The 27,405-nt window shown below is 45.6% G+C and overlaps 9 protein-coding genes across 9 annotated transcripts; 4 read left to right on the top strand and 5 right to left on the bottom strand.

Annotated features, from left to right (window-relative positions):
• The first annotated feature begins 36 nt into the window (after positions 1-36).
• Positions 37-4,281, top strand: GGI43DRAFT_311854 (SNF2 family N-terminal domain-containing protein). The gene is made up of 10 exons (XM_083201709.1): positions 37-930; positions 984-1,612; positions 1,664-1,768; positions 1,826-2,058; positions 2,118-2,151; positions 2,204-2,388; positions 2,440-3,325; positions 3,378-3,563; positions 3,621-3,771; positions 3,822-4,281. The coding sequence occupies exons 1-10, from the start codon at positions 373-375 to the stop codon at positions 3,906-3,908; spliced, it is 3,054 nt and encodes a 1,017-aa protein (XP_083062681.1). The 5' UTR covers positions 37-372; the 3' UTR covers positions 3,909-4,281.
• GGI43DRAFT_381827 (Endoribonuclease L-PSP/chorismate mutase-like protein) lies at positions 4,187-4,746 on the bottom strand (the record flags this gene model as incomplete). The annotated part of the gene is made up of 4 exons (XM_083203171.1): positions 4,187-4,303; positions 4,354-4,557; positions 4,626-4,639; positions 4,695-4,746. The coding sequence occupies 4 exons, from the start codon at positions 4,744-4,746 to the stop codon at positions 4,187-4,189; spliced, it is 387 nt and encodes a 128-aa protein (XP_083062680.1).
• A 1,764-nt stretch (positions 4,747-6,510) lies between these two features.
• Positions 6,511-7,830, top strand: GGI43DRAFT_432756 (amidase signature domain-containing protein; the record flags this gene model as incomplete). Its single annotated transcript, XM_083209636.1, has 5 exons — positions 6,511-6,794; positions 6,846-6,904; positions 6,977-7,279; positions 7,343-7,554; positions 7,606-7,830. The coding sequence occupies 5 exons, from the start codon at positions 6,511-6,513 to the stop codon at positions 7,828-7,830; spliced, it is 1,083 nt and encodes a 360-aa protein (XP_083062679.1).
• Positions 7,831-9,013: 1,183 nt separating this feature from the next.
• Positions 9,014-10,163, bottom strand: GGI43DRAFT_421608 (Alpha/Beta hydrolase protein; the record flags this gene model as incomplete). The annotated part of the gene is made up of 5 exons (XM_083207985.1): positions 9,014-9,151; positions 9,211-9,612; positions 9,672-9,760; positions 9,816-10,075; positions 10,135-10,163. 5 exons carry the CDS (start codon positions 10,161-10,163, stop codon positions 9,014-9,016), a joined length of 918 nt encoding a protein of 305 aa, XP_083062678.1.
• Positions 10,164-10,900: 737 nt separating this feature from the next.
• GGI43DRAFT_432755 (putative hydrolase) lies at positions 10,901-11,821 on the top strand (the record flags this gene model as incomplete). Its single annotated transcript, XM_083209635.1, has 1 exon — positions 10,901-11,821. One exon carries the CDS (start codon positions 10,901-10,903, stop codon positions 11,819-11,821), a length of 921 nt encoding a protein of 306 aa, XP_083062677.1.
• A 189-nt stretch (positions 11,822-12,010) lies between these two features.
• On the bottom strand, positions 12,011-13,318 carry GGI43DRAFT_432753 (chaperonin 10-like protein; the record flags this gene model as incomplete). The annotated part of the gene is made up of 1 exon (XM_083209634.1): positions 12,011-13,318. Exon 1 carries the CDS (start codon positions 13,166-13,168, stop codon positions 12,011-12,013), a length of 1,158 nt encoding a protein of 385 aa, XP_083062676.1. The 5' UTR covers positions 13,169-13,318.
• Positions 13,319-14,117: 799 nt separating this feature from the next.
• Positions 14,118-16,464, bottom strand: GGI43DRAFT_399685 (Zn(II)2Cys6 transcription factor). Its single transcript, XM_083205372.1, has 4 exons — positions 16,222-16,464; positions 15,545-16,156; positions 15,327-15,464; positions 14,118-15,261 (listed from the first exon to the last, which is right to left on the bottom strand). Exons 1-4 carry the CDS (start codon positions 16,279-16,281, stop codon positions 14,431-14,433), a joined length of 1,641 nt encoding a protein of 546 aa, XP_083062675.1. The 5' UTR covers positions 16,282-16,464; the 3' UTR covers positions 14,118-14,430.
• A 27-nt stretch (positions 16,465-16,491) lies between these two features.
• Positions 16,492-17,611, bottom strand: GGI43DRAFT_399683 (GNAT family N-acetyltransferase). Its single transcript, XM_083205371.1, has 2 exons — positions 17,001-17,611; positions 16,492-16,939 (listed from the first exon to the last, which is right to left on the bottom strand). The coding sequence occupies exons 1-2, from the start codon at positions 17,446-17,448 to the stop codon at positions 16,680-16,682; spliced, it is 708 nt and encodes a 235-aa protein (XP_083062674.1). The 5' UTR covers positions 17,449-17,611; the 3' UTR covers positions 16,492-16,679.
• Positions 17,612-19,985: 2,374 nt separating this feature from the next.
• Positions 19,986-25,512, top strand: GGI43DRAFT_311637 (uncharacterized protein). The gene is made up of 5 exons (XM_083201707.1): positions 19,986-20,648; positions 20,713-22,674; positions 22,728-23,271; positions 23,521-23,543; positions 23,802-25,512. The coding sequence occupies exons 1-5, from the start codon at positions 20,115-20,117 to the stop codon at positions 24,828-24,830; spliced, it is 4,092 nt and encodes a 1,363-aa protein (XP_083062673.1). The 5' UTR covers positions 19,986-20,114; the 3' UTR covers positions 24,831-25,512.
• The last annotated feature ends 1,893 nt before the right edge of the window (positions 25,513-27,405 follow it).

Raw genomic sequence — 27,405 nt, 5'->3', positions numbered from 1 at the left:
TAGGCCGCAGGTGCCTAAGCCTCTTAAAGGATCCAAGCCACTTATAGCTGATTCGTCAACCGAGCCGGCACGCGAATAACATCAAATATGTATTTGCATACAGCCTGGTTGCCTTACCAGGGGCTCCGCCACCACCAACCAACACACAGAGGCTTTCAGCCTCAGTTTCGGTGAAAAACAGTCTCTGCCTCGTTCGCCAAGGATCCACCTCGTAGCAGCCCGACGAGACAAAAATTGAACAATCCAGACGGCTGGGAACCGGTACCATAAGTAGTCCCAAATTCTTTGAGTGACAAAATGGGTTTAAAAAGAAGAGGTGCCGTTTCGGCAACTGAGATTTGCGCTATCAATAGGTGCCACTGAATAGCCGCCATGTCTAACCCATTGAAGCGACGATTTGATCCTATCAGAGAGTTAAATGAAGATGAGCGTCTATATACCGGCAATGATATAGCGCCTAGCGCGACTATGCCGCAGCCTTATGAGCAAGCAATATGGCAGGATTACGACAGTATGCATGACATACCTCGACAGAGTCAATACCACGGACCGAGCTACATCAATCCACTTAGATATGGTGATAGTAAAATGCCGTACTCTAAATGGGGGTTACTAAATAAATTCAGCGATATTCCTATTTTGCAGCCAATGAATTCTATGGAAGATTTATTCGACGGCATGCTCCTTGATCCGACTGGCGAACAGATATCAACGTCGAATACATATATCAATGAACACTCCTACAGCGTAGACGGGGCGCTTCTGGAATGGGGAAATGAAATTGTCCTATCTGACACCGATTACCCGGGATCAGCACAATTTTCCTCTCAAGAGACGTCGCAGTTATCATCTTTGAGTCCAGATTCAAGCCAATCACGATCAGATGACATAATTATGTTGAATGACCAGGATGAAATATGCTACGGGATGGTGAGTAAGTGTGTTATTCCCGCCTCAGCAGTTGCCAACCTAAGGTATATCAGTTACATAATGTCGACGTAAAATTGATTGGCGAAATGCAAGCCATCCACTCTAGACTCGGCAAAAGGGAGACCATGTATGAACGGTTTAAGATCAAGAAAAAAGAAGATCATATAGTGCTATCATTCCACGACGCCGATGATGACGATGAAGGTGGGGAATTCGGTTACCTGCGTTCTGCTGTTGGCAGAACGCTTGCATCGCTCTTAGCTATGCCAAATGTCAAGTTTGAGCCCATCGGACAAGCATCCAGTCTTAAAGATATAATAGGACGAGCGAACAAGGCATCTGAGGCTATTGCGAAAGTTGACATCAACCTGTATGGACCGCAGGGCGCCGCAAAGGAAGTCGGCAACACGCTATCCCACGGCAAACTGTGGCTACAGAAATCAGCTCATATGAAGGGTGGTATAACATACGATAACCCCCACTTCCTACGTCTCGAGATCAGTGGTGTTCCAATACAGTGTAAGCAGCCAGTAAGCCAAACTCGTAACGAGCGTCGTACGGGTAAGCAAGAACGAGAAGAACGGTTACAAAAGATGGTTGAGGAAGTATACAAGTCTCTCGATCGTACCCGAGATCTAGACAGGGTGGATGGTGGAGATAGGGTCACCCAAGAGTTACTCAAGTGAATATTTCTCCCTGCCAGTATCAACAGTTGCTAACCTATGACCGTTAGACATCAAGAAGAAGCTCTTGGTTTCATGCTAGAAAGAGAGTCTGGCCATATAACGGATAAATATAGACTTTGGGAGACGAAAATACTGGATGATGGAACCGAGGAGTACAGTAGCCATGCATTCCACATATCATACTACCAGTGGCTAACTTGAAATATCAGATATCACCACAGAATTACCAAAAGGAGGATTAAAAATGGTATACAACCAGATGAAAGAGGAGGAGGCATCCTAGCTGATGAGATGGGCATGGGCAAATCCCTGTCCATCCTGGCTCTTATAATGAAGACGCTGGATGATGGCAAATCATGGGCTGAGCAGCAACAAAATAGCACAGCTGGTGGAGAAGAAGTTCAACGATCACGATCTACTCTTGTGATTGTTCCGTCTGCACGTTCGTTAACCTCCTCTCTCCAATCAAGTATAGGTCTTTTGGCTTACTTAAAGAAACAGTTCTAGTATACAATTGGATAAATGAAATCAAGACGTAAGGCAATTTCCACTTACGGCAATATATATATTGACTTGTCATACTACAGACACCTAAAAAAGGGGGTCAAGAAAATTAAATACCACGGCTCTGACAGACCCACCAAGCTCAGCGATGTCTTGGACTCAGACATTGTTGTGACTACCTACAGCACTCTCAAGGCTGAGTTTCAGAACAAGTCAGCAAAATCTCTACTCCATTGTATTGACTGGTATAGAATCGTTTTGGATGAAGGTGAGTTTCCTATATCCCATGCCATGTTTCAGGAGAATACTCACTCCTCAGCGCACATAATAAGACGCCGAGCCACTTTATTCTACCGGTCTTGCGACGAGCTTCACGCCAACTCGCGGTGGTGTCTTACAGGAACGCCCATTCAAAATAGACTTGCGGATATTGGCACGCTTTTTGCTTTCATCCGCGCTGATCCTTTCTCCAAGGCGTCAGTATTTCGCAAATGGATTGAAGTTCCATTTGAACAGAGCACCGATGACTCTACAACTATTGCTATTAAAGACCGCCTTGTTATGCTTATTGAAGCTCTCTGTTTGAGGCGCACAAAGGACGTGATTAAACTACCAGAGATGCGATCCTGTTTTCGTGAACTAGAATTTACTCCTGAAGAGCGCGAGCAATACGAGAATACCAAGAAGATCTTGATGCGCATGATCTGCCATCGTGTCGGTGAAGTCGATAAAAGCTCTCACTTTGGGCTCTTTCAGATGAACTTGCAAATGCGCCTCTTATGCAATCACGGTACATATCAGCAACCATTCTCTTGGCGTCGCCGCAGCTATCAGGATGAACGAGAAGCTGCCATTTCTGCCCTCGGTCAAAATAGTGAAATCAGCTGCTCAGGCTGCCAGTCGCCTATGCCAATTTTGGGTTCCAGCTGGCTGCGTAGCGACTACAATAAGCGATGTAATCATGTGTTATGCTCTGAATGCATCGAGCAATCAGGCAGTCTTGCCGGGTGTCCTGTATGTCTGTTAACCCTTGGGTCCGATATGATGGGAAACAATGCATCGGCAAATAGCGAAGACGTTCCTGATTGGCCTGCCAAAGACAAGCTTGGAAACAATGATGATCATTACTTCCACAGAGAAGGCCACTCAACAAAGATGAAGGCGCTGATTGAGGATGTTGAGAAAGACTTAAACGAGACAAAAAGGTAAACTTTCCTATGCGCAGAGCCACAAAATTTACGATTCTAACAAGTATAGCATTATATTCTCATGTTGGACCAGAACGCTTAAACTACTATCCCGCTACTTAGAAGAAGCTGGGATTAAATATCTCTGTATTGACGGTAGCTGTTCTCTTTCACAACGGCAAGCCAAACTAGACCAATTCGCAAACGATGATGAAAAGCGAGTGCTCATTATGACGACTGGAACTGGAGGATTTGGGTACGTCAAAAGCACATCTGATTCCATTGTGATTATATGACACTTATCAGTTATTAGACTCAACCTTACCTGTGCCAATCGCATTTTCATTGTAGAATTGCAGTGGAATCCCGGCGTAGAGAGCCAGGCTATCGCGCGCGCTATTCGACTTGGACAGAAAAGCGAAGTAAAAGTAACACGCTACCTGATCAAGGGCACTGTTGAAGAAGTTTGTCTTCGATAATCTCCCTCATCTTTGCTTTTGCTAACCGCCAGTAGGAAATGAGATCTCAGCAGCGATATAAAAAGCAACTTGCTGCCTTGGGATTCGATGAGCTACCTGACGCTGACGCTGACGATCACTAGGTTTTGAATAACTATGTAACGAATATGCAGATAATGTCTTAGAGCAGTATAGCATCTGTGAAGTATTTAAGAGGTCATGGGGATTGTCACCGGTTTAACCAATATATTCAACTTGTTTACCAAACTTCTCTTCACTAAGTCTGGATGCTGGGTTAATGCGATATAGCTAAGAGACGTTCTTTTATGGATTTGCACGCTTGTCACAATATATACATACAGTTAAAGAATAACTTCATGATTGTTCAAATGGTAAATAATTATATGCCTGCTATCATAACTTAAGGCAGCGCAATTGCTTCAATCTCAACATCAGCACCCAACGGAATTCCCTTAACTACAACGCAGCTACGTGCAGGTTTATGAGAAAACCACCTTTCATATTCAGCATTCATTTCCTACAAAAATTAGCGACCAAAATAGAACAAGGTTTTCTAGTATAGCTCACCCCAAAGTAGCTAACATCAGATAAGAAAATGGTGGTTTTAACAACGTTAGAGAGCGAAGAATCTGCCGCTTTCAAAATGGCTTCGATATTTTCGCAGCATTTTCTCGTCTTTTCAGTAATAGAACCACCAATTAAGACACCTTCGGGGGTGAGGTGGATTTGGCCAGCACAATAGATGGCGAATGGAGTTTTGATTGCTTGAGACTAAGGGAAAGAATGAGCTGTCTTATAACTTGTATATCTTGGATATGTTAGAGATTGTAAAAGCTTACATAAGGCGCTTGAGCTATATATGGTGGGTTAGCATAGGACAGATGCTGAAAGAGGCCACAAATGCTCACCAGCAGCAGCTTCTTTAGTATTTATAATAGTCTGTCTCGATGCTGACGACATGTTTCTTATTGAAGCTGGATGTATAGTGAATATAGGCTTTGAAATGGAGATGGATTTAGATATAGCTCTCCTAGCAAAGGTCGAAGACGCGGAATAACGAATTAATGGCAACATAATAGGCAACGAACACTACTGGATAATTGAGACTTGAAATCAATTTATAGATCAAGCAAAATGGCTTAATATCGGGGTTGGGTTACTATTTAAACACTTCATATGCCTTAGATAGCGTAGTGTGTGTGTTAGAGAGGGGATAACTACCGTAATTACGCCCAGCCCCGCTTGCCTGATTTAGTTCTTACGGGATTTTCTACTAATAACGGAGATAAAAGAGACAATCGTCATCAACTAGTATAAAGAGCTTATGATGAAACGAATTATTTCTCCACTTCAAGTCTGGCGGGCGCTGGTATTTAACCTTGGTGGACTATTCGTTGGCGAAGGTACGATAATAGTGTATAGGGTGTTTCCTGTCACTCTCGCCAATCAACGGTATCGGGATAACTTCATCGCTACTAAGCATATATTTCGAGTAGGTAAGATCAATGGTCCATAATTCAAAGTGGGGTATATACGAGGCATACAGAGTGAGTTCTTTTGCACATTCTAATATTTTCATCATCGGAGAAAGAAATGCGATAATAGCGGTTATAAAGATACAAGAAGATGTTGCATGTTGAATAATTTAACAACATCGGCGGTCTCTAATCAGTATTTAATAGTAGCCCGTCAGCTACAACACAGCTACCCGCAGATTGGTCAAAACACTACCTAGGTAGCCTTGTTCAGCTCCTGGGTCATCCACTAACGTCGACTGATGTTCATGTAATTCACAGATAACAGCTGCATTTGCTAGTCTACCTCTTTAAGTGACTGCTCTCTAATTCGAATGACTTTCTTATGAAATTGAATTGCTGTTTGCGGACTTGTACCTCCGAAGACGACGCCGATATCCTAAATTGTAAACTTGTAAAATATACCTTCTAAATGCTGCTTTTATTATCACCAGCGGAATTCTTAGCAATTTTAGTATGCCATGTCCATAAGGTATATGTATTTATTACGCCCAGTAGCTATGGATAGAGACTTTCTTGCGCTTTGACGGGAGGGTCCCTGTGACTTCCACCTATTCCAGGGCCGTGCTGTGCAGCGCTTGACATGTTAGGAGGTGATCACATTCATTGTACCGTGTGAGCAGCCTCGATAAGACCCATCTCAAAGAAAATAACACTGTGATAACAGATTCACATCTCGCCAGCGCATAAACTCTTTGTTTACGCCCAGACCACGCCCAATCTTGGAACCTTTTGTTCTCTCGAACACCTCTCTAGATCTCCTTGATTCTGCGCCGCCAATATCAGAACAGCTAGGTAGGGGCGAGGCTTAATCGAAGAAATAAGTTTCAAGATAGCCAAATCGGAACGCCAATATTGCACAAGAATTCTCCTCATCGCTGTCATCTGTCTCTTCTGCTTTGGTTCCATCGTCGTGGGGAAATCGGATGAGATGGCTACGCATATCCACCCACCTCCGTCGGTATTTACCCTCGGCGAAGCACGTTATTTCGTATCGCCATCGTCCAAGGTACAAGCTTAATCATTAAACCCTTAAACACAACTGAAGAATAACGTTTTCCATTTTCTTAGTATAAAAGCACGCTTTCCGACAGTCTATTGGTTTCAGGGCCGTGTACAATTATTCGCGTCTCCAGTCCTCATATCACATCGGAAGATCTCGTTGAGATTCGAGAAAAGCTATCGCAAGATGACATTTGGACAACCGAATTTTTGCCAAACCTCATTCTCCAGTCCCAGCATTCTCCAGTCCCAGCATTCTCAACAAACCATCCAACTTAGCACTACTGCCCAGCAGACACTCGAAATATGGCAAAGTCGAGTTTTATTTACGGACAACTCGGAAATTTTGGACGTGCCATCTGGGCCTTACTACTGCAATAGCGGCCAGCTGCATGAAGTTTATCGATTATATCCCGATACAGCTGGGGCATTTATAAGTGCGACAATTCAGTCACCAAATGACCCATATCTGTAAGTAGAGTAAATATATTAGTACATATAGCCATTAACAGCCTTCAATAGCTACGAGTCCTTCAATGTGTCTGAATTCACTGGAGAGTACCCTTCAGCCTTGACCATTGGTGTGCCTTCACGCCTATAATTTACATCTACTGAGGAAAAGCCGTTAGCCGGGCTGCGTATCGCAGTCAAAGACACTCAACATGTTCGTGGAGTCAAGACAACAGGCTCATCCCGTGCTTGGGCCCAACTTTATGGGCCTCAGGAAAAAAGCGCCACTGGGGTGCAACGATTGCTGGACCATGGCGCCATCGTGGTCGGCAAGCTGAAGTCAACACAATTTGGCGAGAGTGAGTGGGCTACCCGTGATTGGGTGGACTACCATGCGCCGTGGAATCCACGGGGGGATGGTTATCAAACTCCTAGTGCGAGTAGCTCTGGTAGTGCTGCTTCTGTGGCAGCCTATGAATGGCTGGATTTGTCTACTGGCACAGACTGTATGTTTCATCGTGTCTAACAGCAATATGCTATGGTCTCGATTACTGATGAAATCAATACAGGTAGTGGAAGCGTTCGAGCCCCTGCCGCTATTCATGGGCTATTTGCGATCCGGCCATCCACAAATGCGATAGACAATCAAGGTGTCATCCCATTCTCAAAGAACTTTGATACTTTTGGGGTTTTCTCGAGGGATATAGAAATTCTTGCATCAGCATCATCGGTTCTTTATAATCTTTATAACCAAAAGGCGGAGATTCCTGCCTGTTTCAAGGTCGGATAGCCAACAACACTCTATCGGATGCTTATGCTAATATCGTGACAGAATCCCACGAGGATTATATATCTTAGTGAATATTGGCCAGTTAAAGATGAAGCAAGCTCAGCAGTATTTGAAAACACTATCCGACAACTTGAGAACACTCTTGGTATAAAGCGAATCCAGCTCAGTCTGAGCAAACTTTGGTCGGAAACAAACACCGTTGGACCCGAACTCTCGATTGATGACTATTTTAGCATGACATTTGTGATTGTATCTTTTCCCGATTAATGGTCCATGCTCAAGACATTCCATGCAGAATATGAAAGCGCGTTTGGCCACGCTCCGCCATTAAATCCTCAACTTCAATGGAAAATGTGAGATGCCTTGTTTCTCTTCTTTGAACTACGAATGATTGTAAATTAACAACACTGAAGGGAATTTTTGCCAACCCAGACAGTGGAAAAGCAGAAACAGGGAGAAAGGAAAATTGAAGTCTTCCGTGCCTGGTTTGAAAGATACGTTATGCAGGCAGATGAAAACGGCTGCTCTGAAAGTATTTTAGTATTGCCGTGGACACAAGGCGAACCAAGCTATAGAGACGAATATGGAGAGTGTGTATCCCGTTGTTACTACTTTTGGCTTTGCTGACACTTTGCAGACGCCCGTCTTGGACTGGTGAAGGGTGGTTTTTCTATTTCATTGCTGTATATGCAGGAGCTCCCGAGGTTATTTTGCCTGGTACGTCTTCACCCTTGAATACTACAGCTCGATACAGTGACTAATTTCGTTTAGTTGGCTAAACACCATACCACTCCCAGTTGACGAAGAGGCAGGAGTGGCTTCCAGTTGCTATTGGGCTAATAGGTGCAAGAGGTACAGATGCAGCCTACACCACTTTTATAAAGGACACAGTCAAAGCTGCAAAACTTCCAGCCACTGTCAATGTTGGTCGGACCGCATTTAAACCAAACATAATTGAGATCAACAAAGCCGTCGCTGTTTCCATAGACAAAATACTCATACATCAAAATCCTAGTTGGATATGATGGATACCAGGTACTCAGAATTCAGCGCTCGAAAATTATCTCAGAAAAGAACTTAATAATAGTCCGAGGCGTTTTCTTAAGAAAAGCATCAGCAATCGAGTGATATCTTCCAGAACATGCCCTTTTTGTGGCATCTTTTCGGATTAGATAACATTGACGTCTAGTTTGGCGCTTGGCTTGTGTCCAGCGCAGTTAAATCATAAATAATTTTGTTTCGAGGTTCAAAAAAATAAAAAGGAAAAAAAGACGTACTAATTAGCTCGTTTTGCGCCCTTAAATGCTCGAAGAAAATATACCCGATATTGCGAAGCGGTAGATATTATTTATTATTAGAAGACTAATAATTATGCTGTAGTTACCGTAGGAAAAGGAATACACTAGCTATGCCAATCCATCAAGAGATGTATCCCCTCTCATGGTTCCAACTAGTTTTCAAAGCCAGCCCATTCTATAACGCGACGAGTGTACTCTGACGGCGGGGTGTTCATCATACGTTCTTTGAGAAATGCGATGTGGCCGACAGTTTCGTCCACATAAACATCTACTCGGCCTTGGTTCTTAGCCTATGTTTCGTTAATACTGCTGCGTTGTAATATTTGACAAGTAGCAGACTGGAATTTACCTCGATTACCTGAGATAGCTTTCGAGTGTCCTCTTCAAATATCTCCAACCCACCGGAAATAATTGTAATGGTTTCTGCTGGTAAATTTTCATACCATTCTTCGCGCATCGAAGATACTGGTGTGAACCAAGGGTTGACTAGGTCAATTTCAGGATCACAACTGCTCTTTATAGCGCTCCACATCTGAGCTACGTCCTCTACTCCAACTAAATCACGGCCGATATTTTTACTCATCTCCAGTGCTGGCGTGACCATGGGTGCAGAGGGCGATATTAATAAGACTCGACCGAGACTGTCTCCGGATGGAATGGAGAGTAGAGGTACTTTGGGATGTGGATGTGCGATGTGAAGCAAGAGGGCGAGAATGAGGATTCCGCCAACGCTATCGCCGTACAAATCGATCTATGGATAGCATTTGTTAATACGTAGAAGTAGAAAGTTTTTGGAGGATTATGCTTCACATTTTTTGCATCTCGTACACGCATGAGATAAGTGACGAATGCTACCAATTGCCGAAGCTGGATTGGATAAGCACCAGATGGGGAGGTATCTAGACTGGTTAGAACTACAGATGATTGGTATATTATGCATTACAGGCTGCTCACCATAACTTAGAATTGCCACTGCAGTGTCTGGATCTTTTGAAATCGCAATTTTGTACATATCGTATGCCAAGGCAAAATGGAAAGTAGTTGCATACAGCACCAGTCCTCCACCATGGACGTGAGCTATCACTTTCTTGGCTGACGGAGAGCCAAACCATAAGGCTGAGCCGCCTTCTGGTATCTCTTCCCTTACGGACGGTATGCTGTGTTCTTGGACAAAATTCTCATATTGCTGAACCGTCGAAACGGTAAAACATTGCCTATATGAACAGTAAGAAAGCACTGGAAAAAGTTGAGTCATGTAACATATCCTACTTACTGCATCAGCTCTTCCACAGTTGCAGCCATCTTTTCTTAATTAATAGTTTTTGAGAGTTATAAGTCTTTGTGTCACTCAATTTCTAAGATAAAAATCTATTCAACGAATAAGATGGAGAGTTTATATGCTTTTTAACTCAACGATGGCTCAAATACGTAGGCCCTAATAGCCGTGATTCTTTTTTCCGCAGCTCCATGCTGATGTTGCCGTCGTACCAGATCAAATCATTACAAATAACCTATATTCAATTTTTAATCAAGAATTCGCTGCTATTTCTCCTTTTAGATAACTAATACTTGTAGCAATAATCATGCTTGCCTTCTTAGTCACCGCTACCAGGTAGCCAGAATGAATTCGGAAGTAGCGGCGCAGCTAATGCCTCGGGGCTGGAGAGTGAATCTACGTGCCCCATATATTATACTCTCCAAAGTGCGTGCCATTGTTAACGTTCAGGACGCCGCTAATCCCTAGCCAGCAGTATCAGCGAGCTCCATATTTCGGGAGAATGCCGAATAAGGAGTCATAGGCTTCAACCAACTCTGAAAATTAGTGGCAGCGTTCACCTGTGTTGACATGTATAATTTTTGAGTATAGAGAATCAGTATGATTTATACCTACGTAGTATTAGTAAAATACCGCAGAACTGAAACATTATATAAATCGATCCAAGACGGCCAATATGCTGCAGCTATTACTACGTCAATTCTACCATTGCGAATAAAATTTCCAAAATATCAGCCACGTACCTACAATACTTCTTTTCATAATGACGGATCCATCATCGACGGCCTCTGGAATAGTTTCGCTTCACAAGAAGAGGGTACAAGTTTTGGGCTCTGAAATCGCATACATAGATGTAGGTGCTTCTAGTCCAAATACGCCAGTGACCGTGTTTCTGCACGGGGTCCCAACCTCCTCATATCTATGGAGGAACATCATTCCATACGCGGCAGCAAAGAGCCGTTGTATTGCTCCTGACTTGATTGGTTTCGGAGACTCCGACAAAGTCTTGGGGGTATACTATTTCACGGATCACCTGCGGTACATAGACGCTTTCCTAGACGCTATCTTACCGAATCAAATGATAAACCTGGTTATTCACGACTGGGGATCTGCTCTTGGCCTTCATTGGGCCTACAGAAATGAACATCGCGTTGCCGGTATCTCATTAATGGAGTTTATTCATCCCATAGAATCCTGGGACAATTTACCATCCGTTATGGCGAACAGTTGGAAAAAGTTTCGAGACCCAGATCCCCGAATTGGTCGACAGCTTTTGATTGAACAAAACATGTTTATCGACGAGATTTTACCCGGGGGCGTGATAAGACCGATGACAAGTGAAGAGATGGAAGTTTATCGCAGGCCATTTCTGCAACCTGAATGGCGGGAGCCGCTCTTTCGGTTGCCAAACGAGCTTCCTGTTGAAGGCCAGCCAGAAAATACGTGGAAAATCGCACAGGAGTATATGGCGTGGCTACTGGCCAGTGAGATACCGAAACTATTCTTTTGGGCCAAATCAGGAGGTATTATCTGGGAAGATAAAGCAAAAGAGCTGGCAGAAAAATTGAAGAATACGAGAAGCGTGTGTGTGGGCGAGGGTATTCATTATATTCAGGAAGACCATCCGCATACAATTGGCCGTGAATTAGCTGACTGGCTACCCTTATCGCTGGGTAAGATATGAGAGTGGCCTGGACAACACGGTAATGCACAGAAAAGGTCGATGAATAAAAGCCACTTCTTTTATATAAAGCAACTCAGTATCAAGAATAAATATATAAATAAGGTCTACCAGCTGTGAAAGCACGAGCTAATAATTTGCATATACACCTTTGAGATACCATTAGGAGTGGTATTTGAAGTATTTAACTTGTTATTCATTTTTTTCTGCAACCCTCCAAACTAATTTCTCTCCACTTGGAGCTTGATCTCTTAGCAGGCTCAAAGCATTCTCGGCTCGTTCAAGTAACGTCTTTCCTTCCACTACACGTATTTTGTTTGGCTGGATAATGCCTTTTTCAAGCAAAGTTGGCACGATCTCAGATTGTAAACGGGACTTGAAGTCTTCGTTGCGTAGGTAAAAGTGTGTTCGTGTTCCCCTAACCTTTACACCCTCTCTCCATTCGCCTGACAGTGATTTTGAAACGTCCATTTCGTACTCGGGTGGTGTATCCTTACTCGCATGGATGTTAATAACAGGCAGCATGACAGCCACTTTGGCTCCTGGCTCAGCAATTTGAGCCAGTGGCCGCAGTGTACCCTCTAGCGAACCAATGCAGTCCAATATATATGGGATACGGGGTTCAGCCTCTGAGGCTGTTCCAGCAAAGTTAAGGATTTTTTCTACCACACTCGAATCATTATAGTCAAAAGTCGTCTTGGCACCTAGCGCCTTAAGACGCGTGTGATGCTTTTCACTTGCAACAGCAAGTAAATTCTCGTATCCCCAATGACGAAGGACTTGCAGTGCATACTCTCCTACACTGCTTGCTGCTCCCCATATAAGGATAGGCGCATTACGGCTCTCTTTGCTTGGTTCCTGTACCGGCCACGGGAGAGGCAGCTCAAGATCTGCTGTAATGGTGTGAAAGGCCGTAACTAGATTCGCCGGTACAGCGACAGCTTGTTCTAGAGTGAGATTTGCTGGTAGCCGGCTACACAAGAAAGTTGAGGTTGTCAAGTATGTCTGGTGGCTTTTTTCTCTAGCATTACGGAAGGCGAATCCAAAGACGGTATCGCCCACCTGTAGCTTAGGATTATGAGACTCTGAATTGGCGGGATCTATAGGACCGAGGGCTATGATAGTGCCGCCAAACGAAGAACCCATGGCATGAGGCGGTTCCACTAGAAGCCCACCATCAGCCTGATGGAGGTCAAGAGGAGTAGAGGAAGTCCATTCGACATGAATAAGAGCCTCGCCAGCACCTGGGGCCTCAGTATGTCGCATGTGGATTTCTAGAGGAACCCTAGGGGCGGCAATAACAACAGCAGAATGAGATTCTGGAACATTTTCAGGAATGAAGCTGGCCATGGTGAGATAGAGAAGTAATTATAATTATAGCCGAGTTATAGCAAGTGTAGTGCGTTCACAAAAGAGACTATATTTTGTTGATATCAATGTAAAGACTGGCCTAAAAGCCTTCATTATATGGATGTTGCTGTATTTATAACTCAAATCCTGAAGCTATTTGAAGAGGAAAGTATAAGACAAGTACTTTCTATATAAAAGAGTATGGATTTATAAGCTAGTTTAATTGGCAGCCAAGGCTGCTTACTCAATGTGATGTGCTCTGGAGATACTGGAGATAATGATCCTTCGGGTGGGGATCAGATCCACGATGTTACGACGATGGTAAATTTTGGGTAACTACATACACTTTAGTAAAGTGGAGGCCTAAGAAAAGGAATAATAACACAGTTGGAAATCCGGAGGCCTTGTTATACTACTATTATGAATGACCATGAGAGCAATGAAACTACTACTATAAGAGCCAGCAATCAGTCCCACTCTACTGTGTTCAATGTTTAAGCGTTCAATTACTAATAGACTATCCCCTAGTGATAATTCTATATAGTGATTATTTCGGTTAATCTGTACCCCGATGCTACCCTTGTCAACATGCATATGGTAGTGTTATATGGCACTGTGCGGCTTGTCTAGCTCCAAAGTCGTCTGTATTACCTGCTTATAAATACAGCTTTTAGTCGCACCCTATGTTACTCTGGCCATGCGCGAAACACACGGAATATCTAAAGTCCTTCCACATTTACGAAATCTAACAGCGCACCATCTCCATTCATAAGTTAATCTTTTTTTAGCGCTACTTGAAAGAGACTAAGCTTAGGAGGCTTCTGAGTTGCCTTCCATCATAAAAGTTTAGCAACTGGCAATGTCATTGACCTTAAGTCGTTTCATGAAGGACAATCCATATATCACAAATACATACTACTAGGGATAGTAAAAGTGATCTACGCACCAATTTGAAAAAGACTGTGATTTGAAATTTATCTCATAATTAGTAATGAGCCATAGTTAATGCCTCATTTATGGCCAGCGATCTATATGTGAAGCTCCACTATGCCAACGGATAGTAAGATCTGTTGATCGCTGGCTATTCAAGAGTTCTAACTCAATTTTCAAAAGCTCTCCAAATCATGATATTAGTGGGGATGAATTTCCTTGGAATTGAACAAGGCATTTGACATGCGATAAAGCTTCCCTCGAATCATGGTTTTGAAATTGGTGGCAGCTGCATGCAGCAAATAAATGTCCATTATTAGGTACCGTTTCAATCAACCTTTAAGAGTGCTTCGCAAAATTTCCTGTCCTTTCATGCAAAGATCTAAACCCATGCAGGCTGTTTCATAGTCTTTAGAGGGACCAATGTCGGCTTCCATGTCCCTTTGGCAACTATCAGAGAGCAGGCGTATGAAGTAGTTCTCTGCTAGTACTGCCGGGATATGCGACATTGTGCATCCCTCTAGAGACGAGCTGAGATGAATCACGGTCTGGCAAACGAGGACTGCGAGTTGACTCGGAGTTTCAAGGTCCGACATACAAGGAGAATCGGCGCCCAATAGATCAAAATAGGCTGCATAGAGTGTGCTGTTGACAAAGAGTCGACGGATTTCGAGGACTGTAGATGAGAGCTCGAGCAGTCCCGACCAGTAGAATATTAATATTCCTGGTATCCAGCTATTTGGAAATTGTATTGTCGGAGAATAATAGCTGCTGCTTCTTGGATGTTCTTGTTGAGGGTATTCATTTCCTAGTGTTTCGTCTGAATGCCACCAGAGGCGGCCACCTTCCTCTTCCTCAACCGACTTTAGCCAAAGACGAAGTTTACGAATCAAAGAATCGCAATCTTGAAAATAATCCATAATTTGGCGCTCTTGGGCATTTTGGAAGCTCAAGCAGCCCAGGTAATCTTGAGGTGCAGCATCTTTGTCTGATGAGCCTCCGGAAAGCTTAATCTGGTCACCCCGCTCAAGGAGACTGGGTATGTGAGCAACGATATCTAATAAAAATTGTCGATAATTTTTGATGGATAATTTCTTGGTAATAGTTGACCAGTGTTCGGAAGCAAGAAAGGTTTTCTTTCGAGATTTTAAAGCTTCGCCCAGCTGCGCGTCAAAGTATATCATTGTCAGTCGAAGAAAATCCAAGCTCATCTCACTATTGAACATACAGCAACAGTTCGAAGATCTATGTATGCTACTCTCACCACGGAAGACTCTAAAGCGTCTGGTCCGCAATTCTTTATTAGCTCGAGAGCTCCGTCGAGATGGAAACGGTATCCATCCCCATCCGTGCCGTGGGCTAACCACTGCGCCTCCATCAGTATACGTCATCAAGACAGTGAGGGTTAATCCTAATTGCTAAAAACGATTCAATTGGAATTCTTACCTCGAAAAATAGTAAAGATAATGCTATAGCAACTGCTATAATCTTTCGGCTTGTTTGACTAGCCCCAGATCCTAGAACTGAAGAAAGCTCAGAACGAAAGCTACCCATTGCTTGAGGATAGACTCCTATCGCTAAATCTTGTAATTTAAAATCTTTTTTCAGCTTTCCAACATACATTGCAGAGACAGCAAAAAGAGCAGTGTCGAGAGCATTGTTTCTGAAAGCTAGGGGGAGTATTGCCCGACTGCTTGTCGACATTGGGGATCCGAAACTCTGTTCTGGCGAATAAATAACTGATGCATATGTTGCACTCCACAAGTCGGCTATAACAGAACGATATAAATCCGTAGAACAGCCGAGAGAGGATGTCATTGGAAGAGTGGTCGTGATTTTGTTTGATTCATCGTTGATACAAGTGTTCCCAGTAGGTCTCTTGGATTTGATCGGGATACTCTTATTTTGGCTTTGGATCGCATTACTCAACATTGTCCTATCTGATAGTCTCTGCATATTTTCCACATCGCGGTGAATGAATATTGAGCCAACCCTCGGGCCGCTGCATTTCATTCCCCTTTTGAGACATCTTTTACAATCCGGTTGTTCAAGGCCGCACTAGCGCATACTGGTTGTCAAAATGTTGTGCGATTGGACAATTCAAAATGCAATTCGAAACATACCTTGATTCGCCGCGCCTTGCACTCTTTACAACTTTTAGAAGTGCCGGGGATATTCACCATGGCCTAGAATGAGGACAAGTCCCAGCTTAAAAATGCGCTTTCGAGATTATATAACTCGTAATTAAAATATTCCCACAGAATTAAGTTTTATGGATAACTTGATTATTGGAGATGACTTCATAAACTACTCTTTTATGTTTGGCGTGAATTTGAAGTGGCTTTCAGATGTGGATTGGAAGGTCAATTGTCGATCTGCGGGGGAGGGAGTAATGATGTTCCTAGGAGCGTGCTAGTAATCTTATTGGGCTGGCGTTGTAGCCACAGTGTTAATTCTAGCAGAGCACCGCCAGTTGGAAATCTATACATTATGCGTCCTGTATAAGTTCTGGCTCTATATTATTTCTATGTCAAGGTTATCTTCGGAGTCCAGATACCACGTTTGCTAACCGAATTATCCATTACGCCTCGGCTTTAAGGGGCTGCTCGTAGATGTAGTAACGCATGGCAAATTCACCATCCCCTCCATACGTAGAATCGTCCTGAATAAGCTCTTCCTCAACGCGGAATCCGAGTCGACTATATAATCCCCATGCAGGTTTGCAAGCGAGGATAAAAATATCCAACCCTAACTTCTCTGCTTGCTTCATGCCGCTTTCTACCAAAAGGGTTGCGATTCCTTTACCTTTATTCTCTGGATGGACAGCTAAATAGTCTAGGCCTGTAAATTTATCAAGAATTAACTAATGCTGTTCATAAAGTCGTTCCTTTTACACGCTTACATAAATACGGCTTTCTCGCCATTATTTTAACTTTAATGACCCGAACTGCTTCATCCAGCGGGTCGGTATCGTTGTTCGGTTCCCACGTAGTTGCTTCGGCGACTCGCTTGATTTCAGCTTCTTCCTCGGGTCCCACCGCCGGAACCATGGCTTCTGGCCAGGCCGGCTCACCATCCGCAAGAAGAGTATATGATTCGGGCAAGACCCATCGAGCATAGCCCAAGAGACGGCCGGTCTCAAGATCAACCACCTTTTGGTGCCGAGAAGTCTCAGGGTCGCTTATTAGCCTGCGTGGGTATCGCTTGGTCATTCTGGCAATATGTTCCTCCAACGTGGTGTTACGCCACGCCAGAACCCAATTCGGAATTTCCCAGAATGCTGACATATTGTTGCGACTGAGAGCCGCGCCATCAGCAACACTGCATGGAGCGATTACAAAAGTAGCCATTTTGAGAAGCAATGAGATTTAGGTAAACGACGCAGCCAAATTGGGCACCAAGTTCAACGAGAATATACACAACAGAGATAATGAACGTCCATCTTGCAAACTGGTCTCAAGCCCCCCCCCCCTTCAAAAGTAGTTTGTGAGCTCGCCATCGAAGGATGCAGAGAGCCCCACAGCTTAGTTCCTCTCTGGCACTTCTGCCTGCACCTACGCAATACGATACCCTTCACTAATACGGGCATAAGACAATACAGTTAGGAGCGAAATGGGCGTCCTATTCATACACTTAGAATTTTTAAGCATAGACTATAAGTACTATAAAATACTTAAATATACTTATAATAGCTTATTTATTAATATATTTATAAGTAATATGACGGACTGCCTAGTCGGGCCTAGGCTAGTCAGCTGATAGGTCAGCTGATCAATTGATAGCTTAGTCAGCAATCTAGATAAAAGAGCTGCTTTGCAGCCTAGCTAGGAAATAAAGCAACAACCTTCCACTTGCACACAGGTCCGACTTATTTCCCTCATCAAAATGGTTAGCTATATATGGTAATATCCTTGCCTTAGGACTTGAGTCAGGAAGAGTAATTTTCTTGCGACTTAATTTCTAAGCCTGCTAAATGTATTAAAAATGAAAATATGAAAGATTAATTCTTTAATTCTTCAATAAGTATGCCACTTAACGGGGCCTAGGGGCAGCTGTAATTTTATATCATACTAAACTACATATACTAACTTACTACTAATGTCTTATATTCCCGTCTGATACGTTGATAATTACGAGGGTAGTAAGTCTATGTTAGGTAGAGGTGCCATTTTAAGGCCCACTCGGAGGCTACTGGTAGATTGGAGCTATTTTAATGTGATGATGAGTAACCGAAGCTAATATAGGAGCGGCCAGCTTCTCTTATAGAAGTGATATACACGCACATGAATGCGGGAAAGGACGTGATAATAAGTAGCAACAATTGGGTCAGTCGTGTAGGTATGGTGCCATGTCGCTATGGTAAAGCTTTGTTCTAACTCGTCGGGGTAAACTCGCCACTTGAATGGGGGTGTGCCAGACTTCCCAGAAAAGCTGCGAGGCAACTAAGCTACTAAACCCTCCTCTACTGTATGAATGTACCTGAGTATAGGTGCCAAGTATCGCCAACAGTAGCGCGCACGGTCGCAGTGGAGCTGTGGGTCTCTTCGCTCACACAGCACAATTACTAAGAAGTATGTTGGGACGGAACCAACCACCTTGACAAATGCTTGAGGCATTCGTCCGTTTTAGGCTTTTAGCAGCTAAAGAAGTATAACCTTGTACCTGATTATACTTATTGAGTGTTTCAAACACAAAGTATAAATGCAAAGAGGAAGCTATCTATATAAATATGCTCATAACAATATATGCTCAGAACAATAGGTGATTGAGGAGAAAAAGGGGAGAGAGAGCAATGAGGGCAGCAGCGCGGCCCCTCTGGAGGTAGGAATCAGGATACATTGGGTCTTACAGCCAGTACTGGCCGCTGTTAGGCCCCGCAGCGCCAGTACCTGGCTGTACAATGGATAGCAAGGAGCCACTTTTGCTGCAGCTGTTATTTATTTAATTAACTTAACAAAGGGCGACGCTAATTCCGCCTTTCACTGTACAGATGGTTTAAATAAGAATTAGCTCTTTATTATGTTATTTGAGAGAGTACATTGAGGTACATGTTAAGTGTTGCCTCTTGTAGACTAAAGTTGCCCCTCCAAATATAATTAACTAAAAGTTGCTGGCTAAGCGGGCCGCTGCGTGCCGAACTTGGGCCATTTTCACGACGCTCCAACGAATGCGCTTAAAACCCACCGGGGCGGTCTAACTTCTTTCGTACGCGACATTGAAATCTGGGGCGGAGCTGATGCGTGGCCTTGGAGTCCCCGTGAGTCTATTCCCGGTAAGTCGGATCGCTCAGAAGCATCTCAACTTGGCAAAACCTGATTGGTAAGTCGCTGAGGCGAGTTATCGTGGCTGCCGCACTGTAAACAGCTTGCATTTCGACGCTCACAAATTGTACACAAGTAATGCAGCGCTGCTCTTGAACTGGCTGGCTTGATATTAATGGGAAATAGGTGGCACGTCCTCACGGCTATTGGCGGCTACATTGCCGTCGCAGTCGTTGACGTACTAACTTCAGAAGAGGCATCTTCGGAGCTCATTGAGTACTATCGTGCAGTTAAAGGGCCGCGTAAAGTGTTGGGACAGGGAATAGAAACAACAGTCTACTTTTATTTTAGTAGGGCTACTCAACGCATCTGCAATGCGCTGTGCCTTATTTTAATGGTACCGGGAAGCCTTGATGACGGAGATGGAGGAAAAGTCCCCATATATTCACGTGCCTGCATGTTGTTACCTCTTCGCTCGCTCGCTTGCTTTGCCTAGCACTTTCCACTTCGAACACGGTAGAGCCCTGCGATGAGCCTGCGCAGCTATCCCTTTACTCAGCAATCCTATTGGACTCACAAGCTGCGTCTGGCTACGCCTCCCTTCCCCGCACGAGAAATCCCGCAAAGATGTTGCTGCCCAAGTTGTCAGTGATGACAATCCGTTTGTCGTCCCGACTCATCGATCCGAACAGAAGCCATCTCGCTGATACCGTCATATCGCGCAACAAGGCCAAGGTGCCCTCTTCAAAGTGAAGATGGCGCCTCACTGGTTTGAGAAAGTCGAATCCAAGGCCAAAAAGCTGTTGTTTTCTTCGGCTCCTTCACCACCTTCACCGACACCGTCTCAGCCTGCATCTGAACCAGCAGCTCGACCAACATCTCAGCCAACGCCTTCTCCACCCACCTCGACAGATTCCGAGACCTCACCGCTGCCGAATCTACAGGAGCGACTTTGGAACCAGGCCTACGACGACCTCAAAGCGAGCGAGCCCAAACTGGTCGAAGCGTACGAGAAGATCCTATCAGTTGGACTTCACCGAAAGGACCCGAGCTCTGCTACTTGCGAATCAACGGAGAACGAGATAGAGGGGGCTCGTGAGACAAGATGCCGCCAAATGCAGCAGTTGGTCCGGGATGGATTAGACCGGACGCAGAAAGCAACGTCCATCAAGCGAGGAATCGACGAAGGCTTGCAAGCAGTGCAAGCGGTGAGGGGGATAGTAGACAAGGCGGTACAAGCCGCGCCGGAAGCCGCCATCGCCTGGGTTGGCGTCTGCCTTGGACTAGAGGTGTGTGTGATCAGCTTTCCTAACCGAAGAGAACGATAGATGATCCCCCGCTAACAGTTGCTAGATCCTTTCGAACCCCGTCACCGAGGCACGCTACAATCGCAATGGCATCACCTACGTCCTGTCGAGAATGGAATGGTACTGGAACTTGGTGTCCCTACTTCTCGACGAGAATAAGGCAGAGCAATCCTCTGCGGGACTGCGAGTCCAACTGGAGGAGCACGTCGTGCAGTTATACGAGAAACTTCTCTCGTATCAGGTGAAGAGCGTCTGCCTTTACCACCGCAACTGGGCTGCCGTGGTCTTGAGGGACGTGTTCCGACTAGATGACTGGGCTGGCCAGCTCGACGACATCCAGAAAGCCGAGGCTGCTGTTCGAACAGACTCGGATCAATACAACAATGAACAGAGCAAGATATATCTCCGGAAACTTACCGATACCGCAAGCGCTCTAGAGATGAATCTCCAAGACATCCATTCGGCCATCCAGGACCAAACACGGCAGCAGGAAAGGAGACACCAAGATGACAGGGACAAGCAATGCCTGGAAGACTTACGCGAGACTGACCCTCGCGACGACAAGACGCGCATCCAAGATACAAAGGGCGGCCTGCTCAGGGACTCGTACCGCTGGATCCTCGACAATGACGACTTCCAGCGATGGCGCAACGATCCGCAGAGCCACCTGCTCTGGATCAAAGGCGACCCTGGCAAGGGCAAGACGATGCTGCTATGCGGCATCATCGACGAGCTGGAGAAGGACTTCGACAATCGCCTGTCCTATTTCTTCTGCCAGGCCACTGAGGCACGACTGAGTAATGCGACGGCCGTGCTGCGTGGTCTGATCTACCTTCTCGTCGACCAACAGCCGTCGCTCATCTCGCATGTTCGGAAGAAGCACGACCATGCGGGTAAGCAGCTTTTTGAAGACAGGAATGCCTGGGAAGCCTTATCCAAGATCCTTGCGGCCATGCTCAATGATCCAAGCCTGAATGGTGCGATCCTTATCATTGATGCCCTCGACGAGTGCAAGACGAATCGATATCAGCTTCTCGACTTCATCACCAAGCCTTCTCGCGTCAAGTGGATCGTGTCTAGTCGCGGCTGGCCGGACATTGAGGAGAAATTGGACAATTTGGAGCAGAAAGTCAGGCTGCACCTCGAGTTGAACAAGGACTCTATCTCCAAGGCTGTCGATACGTACATTGGATACAAGGTGGATCGATTAGCACGCCACAAGAAATACGACAAGGAAACAAGGGACGCTGTCGAGACCTACTTAACCTCCAATGCCGACGACACTTTTCTCTGGGTCGCCTTGGTCTGCCAAGAGCTCGCAGATCCCAAGGTCCGAAAACGGCATACGCTCAACACGTTGAAGTCATTCCCTCCGGGGCTTGATTCGCTCTATGACCGAATGATAGGGCATATAGGTGATTCGAAGGATGCGGGCCTTTGCAGGGAAGTCTTAGCCACTGCTTCGGCCTTATACCGACCTATCACCTTGGGCGAGTTGAAGGTTCTTGTTGAGTCACTCGAGGATCTCGACCGGGACGACTTGGAAGAAATCATCAGATCCTGCGGTTCTTTCCTGACTCTTCGAGAAGGCGTCATCTACTTTGTGCATCAATCAGCCAAGGATTTCCTGCTTAACAAGGCATCTGACCAAATCCTACCCTCTGGCGCCGCGCACCAGCATCATGCCATCTTCTCGAGGTCGCTGGAGGCTCTCTCGGAGAATCTTAAACGTGACGTTTACGAACTAGGCACTCTAGGATTTCCCATTAATCAGGTCTCGCCGCCCGACCCTGACCCATTGGCCTCGATACGATATTCATGCGTCTTCTGGGTAGACCATCTCGATGACTCGGAACGCCAGGCGAAGATAAGTGACAAGGATCTAGAGGACGCGGGGATCGTCCATGACTTCCTTCAAAAGAAGTATCTCTATTGGTTAGAATCTCTTAGCCTGTTACATAGCATGTCGGAGGGGGTCAGGGAAGTGCAGAAGCTCCAAGCCTTAGTAGTGAGTTGTTATAAATTCATGTACAAACTGGAGACGTTCTGACATGTTAGCAGAAAACCAAGGAAGCGCGACAACTAACGGAACTACTTCAGGACGCGCGCCGCTTTATTCTTTCCCACAAGCGGGCCATTGAGATTGCTCCATTACAGGTCTATGCATCAGCACTCGTGTTTAGTCCCACCCGCAGCCTAATAAGAGAGCTCTTCGAAAAGGAAGAGCCGAACTGGATCACGCTCAAGCCGAACCTGGAATCAGACTGGAATGCATGCCTGCAGACGCTCGAGGGCCATGGCGATTGGGTGAGCTCGGTAGCCTTCTCGGCGGATAGCCAGCGGCTCGCCTCAGGGTCGCACGATAAGACGGTCAAGGTCTGGGATGCAGCGACGGGCGCGTGTGTGCAGACGCTCGAGGGCCATGGTAATTTGGTGAGCTCGGTGGCTTTCTCGGCGGATAGCCAGCGGCTCGCCTCAGGGTCGCGTGATAAGACGGTTAAGGTCTGGGATGTAGTAACGGGCGCGTGTGTGCAGACGCTCGAGGGCCATGGCGATTGGGTGAGCTCGGTGGCCTTCTCGGCGGATGGCCAGCGGCTTGCCTCAGGCTCGTATGATAAGACGGTTAAGGTCTGGGATGCAGCGACGGGCGCGTGTGTGCAGACGCTCGAGGACCATGGCGATTGGGTGAGCTCGGTGGCCTTCTCGGCGGATGGCCAGCGGCTCGCCTCGGGCTCGCACGACATGATCAAGATCTGGGATGCAGCAACGGGCGCATACGTACAGACGCTCGAGGGCCATAGCAGTTCAGTGTTCTCGGTGGCCTTCTCGGCGGATGGCCAGCGGCTCGCCTCAGGGTCGCATGATAAGACAGTTAAGGTCTGGGATGCAGCAACGGGCGCGTGCGTGCAGACGCTCGAGGGCCATAGCAGTTCAGTGTTCTCGGTGGCCTTCTCGGCGGATGGCCAGCGGCTTGCCTCGGGCTCGGACTCGGACGACAAGACGGTCAAGGTCTGGGATGCAGCGACGGGCGCGTGTGTGCAGACGCTCGAGGGCCATAGTGATTCGGTGAGCTCGGTGGCCTTCTCGGCAGATAGCCAGCGGCTTGCCTCGGGCTCAGATGATAACACAATCAAGATCTGGGATACAGCAACGGGCGCGTATGTGCAGACGCTCGAGGGCCATAGCGGTATAGTAAGCTCAGTGGCCTTCTCAGCGGATGGCCAGCGGCTCGCCTCATGCTCAGATGATAACACGATTAAGATCTGGGATACAGTAACAGGCACATGCATGCAGACACTGAAGGGCCATGGCGATTCAGTGAGCTCGGTGAGCTCGGTAAGCTTCTCGGCGGATGGCCAGCGGCTCGCCTTGGGCTCGGATAACAATATAATCAAGACCTGGGATACGGCAATGGGTACGTGCGTGCAGACGCTTAAGGGCCATAGTGGTATAGTAAGCTCGCTGGCCTTCTCGGTGGATGGCCAGCGGCTTGCCTCGGGCTCGGATGATAACACAGTTAAGGTCTGGGATGCAGCAACGGGCACGTGCGTGCAGACGCTTGAGGGCCATGGTAATTCAGTGAGCTCAGTGAGCTTCTCGGCGGATAGCCAGCGGCTCGCCTCAGGCTCGTACGATGACACGGTCAAGGTCTGGGATGCAGTAACGGGCGCGTGTGTGCAGACGCTCGAGGGCCATGGCGATTGGGTGAGCTCGGTGGCCTTCTCGGCGGATGGCCAGCGGCTCGCCTCAGGCTCGTATGATAAGACGGTCAAGGTCTGGGATGCAGCGACGGGCGCGTGCGTGCAGACGCTCGAGACTGACCTGGTGGTTACTTACCTTTCCTTTGATCCGATGACAAAGTCTCTCCTCTCTACCGACATTAGACTTTTGAACCTGGATCTCCCGGCTCTAACGCCTGCCATCGATAATCAGTCGACTGACGCAATCTTACGGGGTTTTTGCCACTCTGACTGGGGTATAAGTACCGACGGTGTATGGATTGTAAAGGATGGAAAGCGGATGCTTTGGCTACCTCCAGACTATCGAATGATGGCAAAGGCTCAGGTGGGATCAACGATCGCTATCGGCTGCCGTTCAGGCCGTGTACTGGTGATGAAGTTCTCTTGGAGCGGAGGCAGGCATAATTCCCTCATTGGTTACTAGCAGCCCTTTTCCGGTTCTCAGTGGCGACCTACGTAGTTGGTTATGTTTGATTTGGAAGCAGGAAGCCCAGCTAGCAACTACTTCCTACCTTCGCCTATATTCACTGAGCTTCGAATATGCTATAGGGAAAAGCCAGCGTTGTTTCTTTCTCTTTAATTTCCTTTCACTTTGATCTCGGAGGGTCGTAGGGGCCGAACAAATTTTATATTAGAAGGGACTGTAAACTAAGAGCTAACTTCGGGGATCTGGGTTACACCAATAGCTGCTATGTTCCAATCTGAGATATGAGACAAATCAAAGTTAGCCATAGATACTAGAGTTTATCTCTGCAAGTTACTGCCGTGTATAATTCCGTAATTAATTCTCCAACCACTTTAAGCCCTCTATGGCACAGCTCATGTCATTCACTCCATCAATGTGCTCTCAGGGCTTAGCAAGTGTCTTGCACTTGGCCTAGTTAATAGACCATGCGCTTTGCTTAGACCAGGCTTAGTCTTCAAGCAAAAGATCAAACTCCCAGTCCCGTGTATATAAACTAGAGGTCCCAGCTAAACCAAGGTCCTGTTCTAGTAGCAAGTAAATCATCCCACTGTTAAAAGTTGTTTCTTGCTAGTGTATATTGTCTAATGATGGAAAGTGTATATAAGTATTTAGCTGCCTAAAAGCGCAATCAATGTCTAGCAATAGCGGACAAGGGGTATAATTATCTTGTATTATAAGATAACGGTCATTACTATAATACAGCATGGAGTCAATGGTACTAAAGGGGATATTACTACTATAGCTAGTATATCTTGCTTTTTTCACTTTGCTTGATTAATCCTGTTTACAACACTAAGTAAAGGGCTTCGCAGCTAATATATAAAGTAATTCACTTCATTATTCTAAGAAATACTGTTAGGATTTATTTCTACAGTGCTGATGTCCTTATAACACTGGCGCGGGCGGGCTAGTGCTGGAGATATGATGTAAGTGAAGCTAGAGATTCCCTGCTGTGAGAACTCCTTTGGTTGTGGGAATGCCTGATAGGTCCTAGGTGCAAGCGGTAAACGGCTAGCCTGTGTTATCATGTGGGTATTAATTGGTTGGACACTGGCCCTCGCTGAGTATGTGCGCTTTGATGCGCCGCTTGCTATGTGACTTGGATCTTGGTAATGTTTTGACACAAGTATCTTTTCTTGGCTGATAATGGAAAAGGAGTGGATTAAAGACTTCGAGTTATATCTTTTGAGAACGTCGTTTGCTTTGAATCCGCTGCAGGAGTAATTAATGCTCCTTAGATGGAAGCAGCCCAGGTTAGCATTACAAGTATATTACGCAGCTGTTCGCAGAGGTGTGATGTTAGTAGATGATATATATTGCTCAAGTTAGTGGCTCGAACTAGCCCATCTGTTGTTGCCTGATGGAACCGCAGTGGCAGTTTGCATTAAGCCTTAAATGTTAAGTATTAGTTGTTGCTTATATTTTCATCAGTAGGCGCATTGACACCCTCTAGCTTTGAGATGATTGTATTATTTATGAAATATTGTTGGATGAAGGTAAGATTTGGCACCATTCCAATGGCATTGGTTCGTGAAGGGACTACTATTTATAGGGAGTTTTAACAATTCGCTGGTTTATTACTGCCTCAGGCGCAAATACGGTCCGGCATAATATACATCCGGTTTATTATTTTTCTAGGAGCTTGTACAGTCTTTAGTACCGCGTGCGTAAAGGTTTAATTACCACTGTAGGGTACATGTTCGTGCGTAAGATTTAAATTTCTTTTTAACTTTTACAGGACGGCTATTTCGCTCCTAACTGTAGCATTATATCTTTCTTTTTTACTCTAGCAAGCTTGGGAAAGTTTCCGCTCAGGAGTAACGCGATAAAATCAACAAGTCATACGTCGTATATTGTATATCAAGTCCAAGCTCATCAGACTAGGTACATGTAGCAAGATCGGGCGCAACGGCGACTTTGCATGGCACTAATGTCACCTGAGGTATATTTGTCAAGAGAGCTGGACTTGACAGCCAACCGCAAATTACTAAGTAGGTAGTCGATTTTACAAGATTTTTACCTGATTTGGGCTAGGGAATCGAGGTTGACAAGTTGGATACTCAGCTGCTGGGAAATAGAGACTATGAAGTTATAGCGTTTAAGAATCTTATTGTAGGAAATCAGTGAAACATTAATACAATGACCTGTTCATCGGTAGGCTAACATAAGAAGGCGTGGTTAACACAAATACTTTGCGAAGGTAGAAAAGGGATTCCTAGAATTAGTAACAAATAAGCTTAGATATTCCCAATGGCCATTCTCGTATGTACACTGTGTGTATAATGTATGGCTCGAAATGATTTTGTTTATCCTTGTTGAACTTACTAGTTCGCAGCTTTGCTTGCTTGCTATCTCACATATGTAATAATACATTTCTAGCATGAATCCTTCCAGCAGCCATGTCTCGGCCGGCAGCGTTAACTATCTCACATCGCATGTGGAAATTCACACTCCTCCTAAAATATTACCATTCCATATTCGAACCGTCGCCGGGTCCATTTATCTTGGTGCGTTCACTTGTATATCCTAGCCC

Source organism: Trichoderma evansii (genome assembly GCF_050947405.1).
Source record: "Trichoderma evansii strain SZMC 28006 chromosome Unknown GGI43scaffold_5, whole genome shotgun sequence".
NCBI lineage: Eukaryota > Fungi > Ascomycota > Sordariomycetes > Hypocreales > Hypocreaceae > Trichoderma > Trichoderma evansii.
Note: the sequence above shows the minus strand (reverse complement) of the source record. Positions and strands in the feature narration are given on the sequence as shown.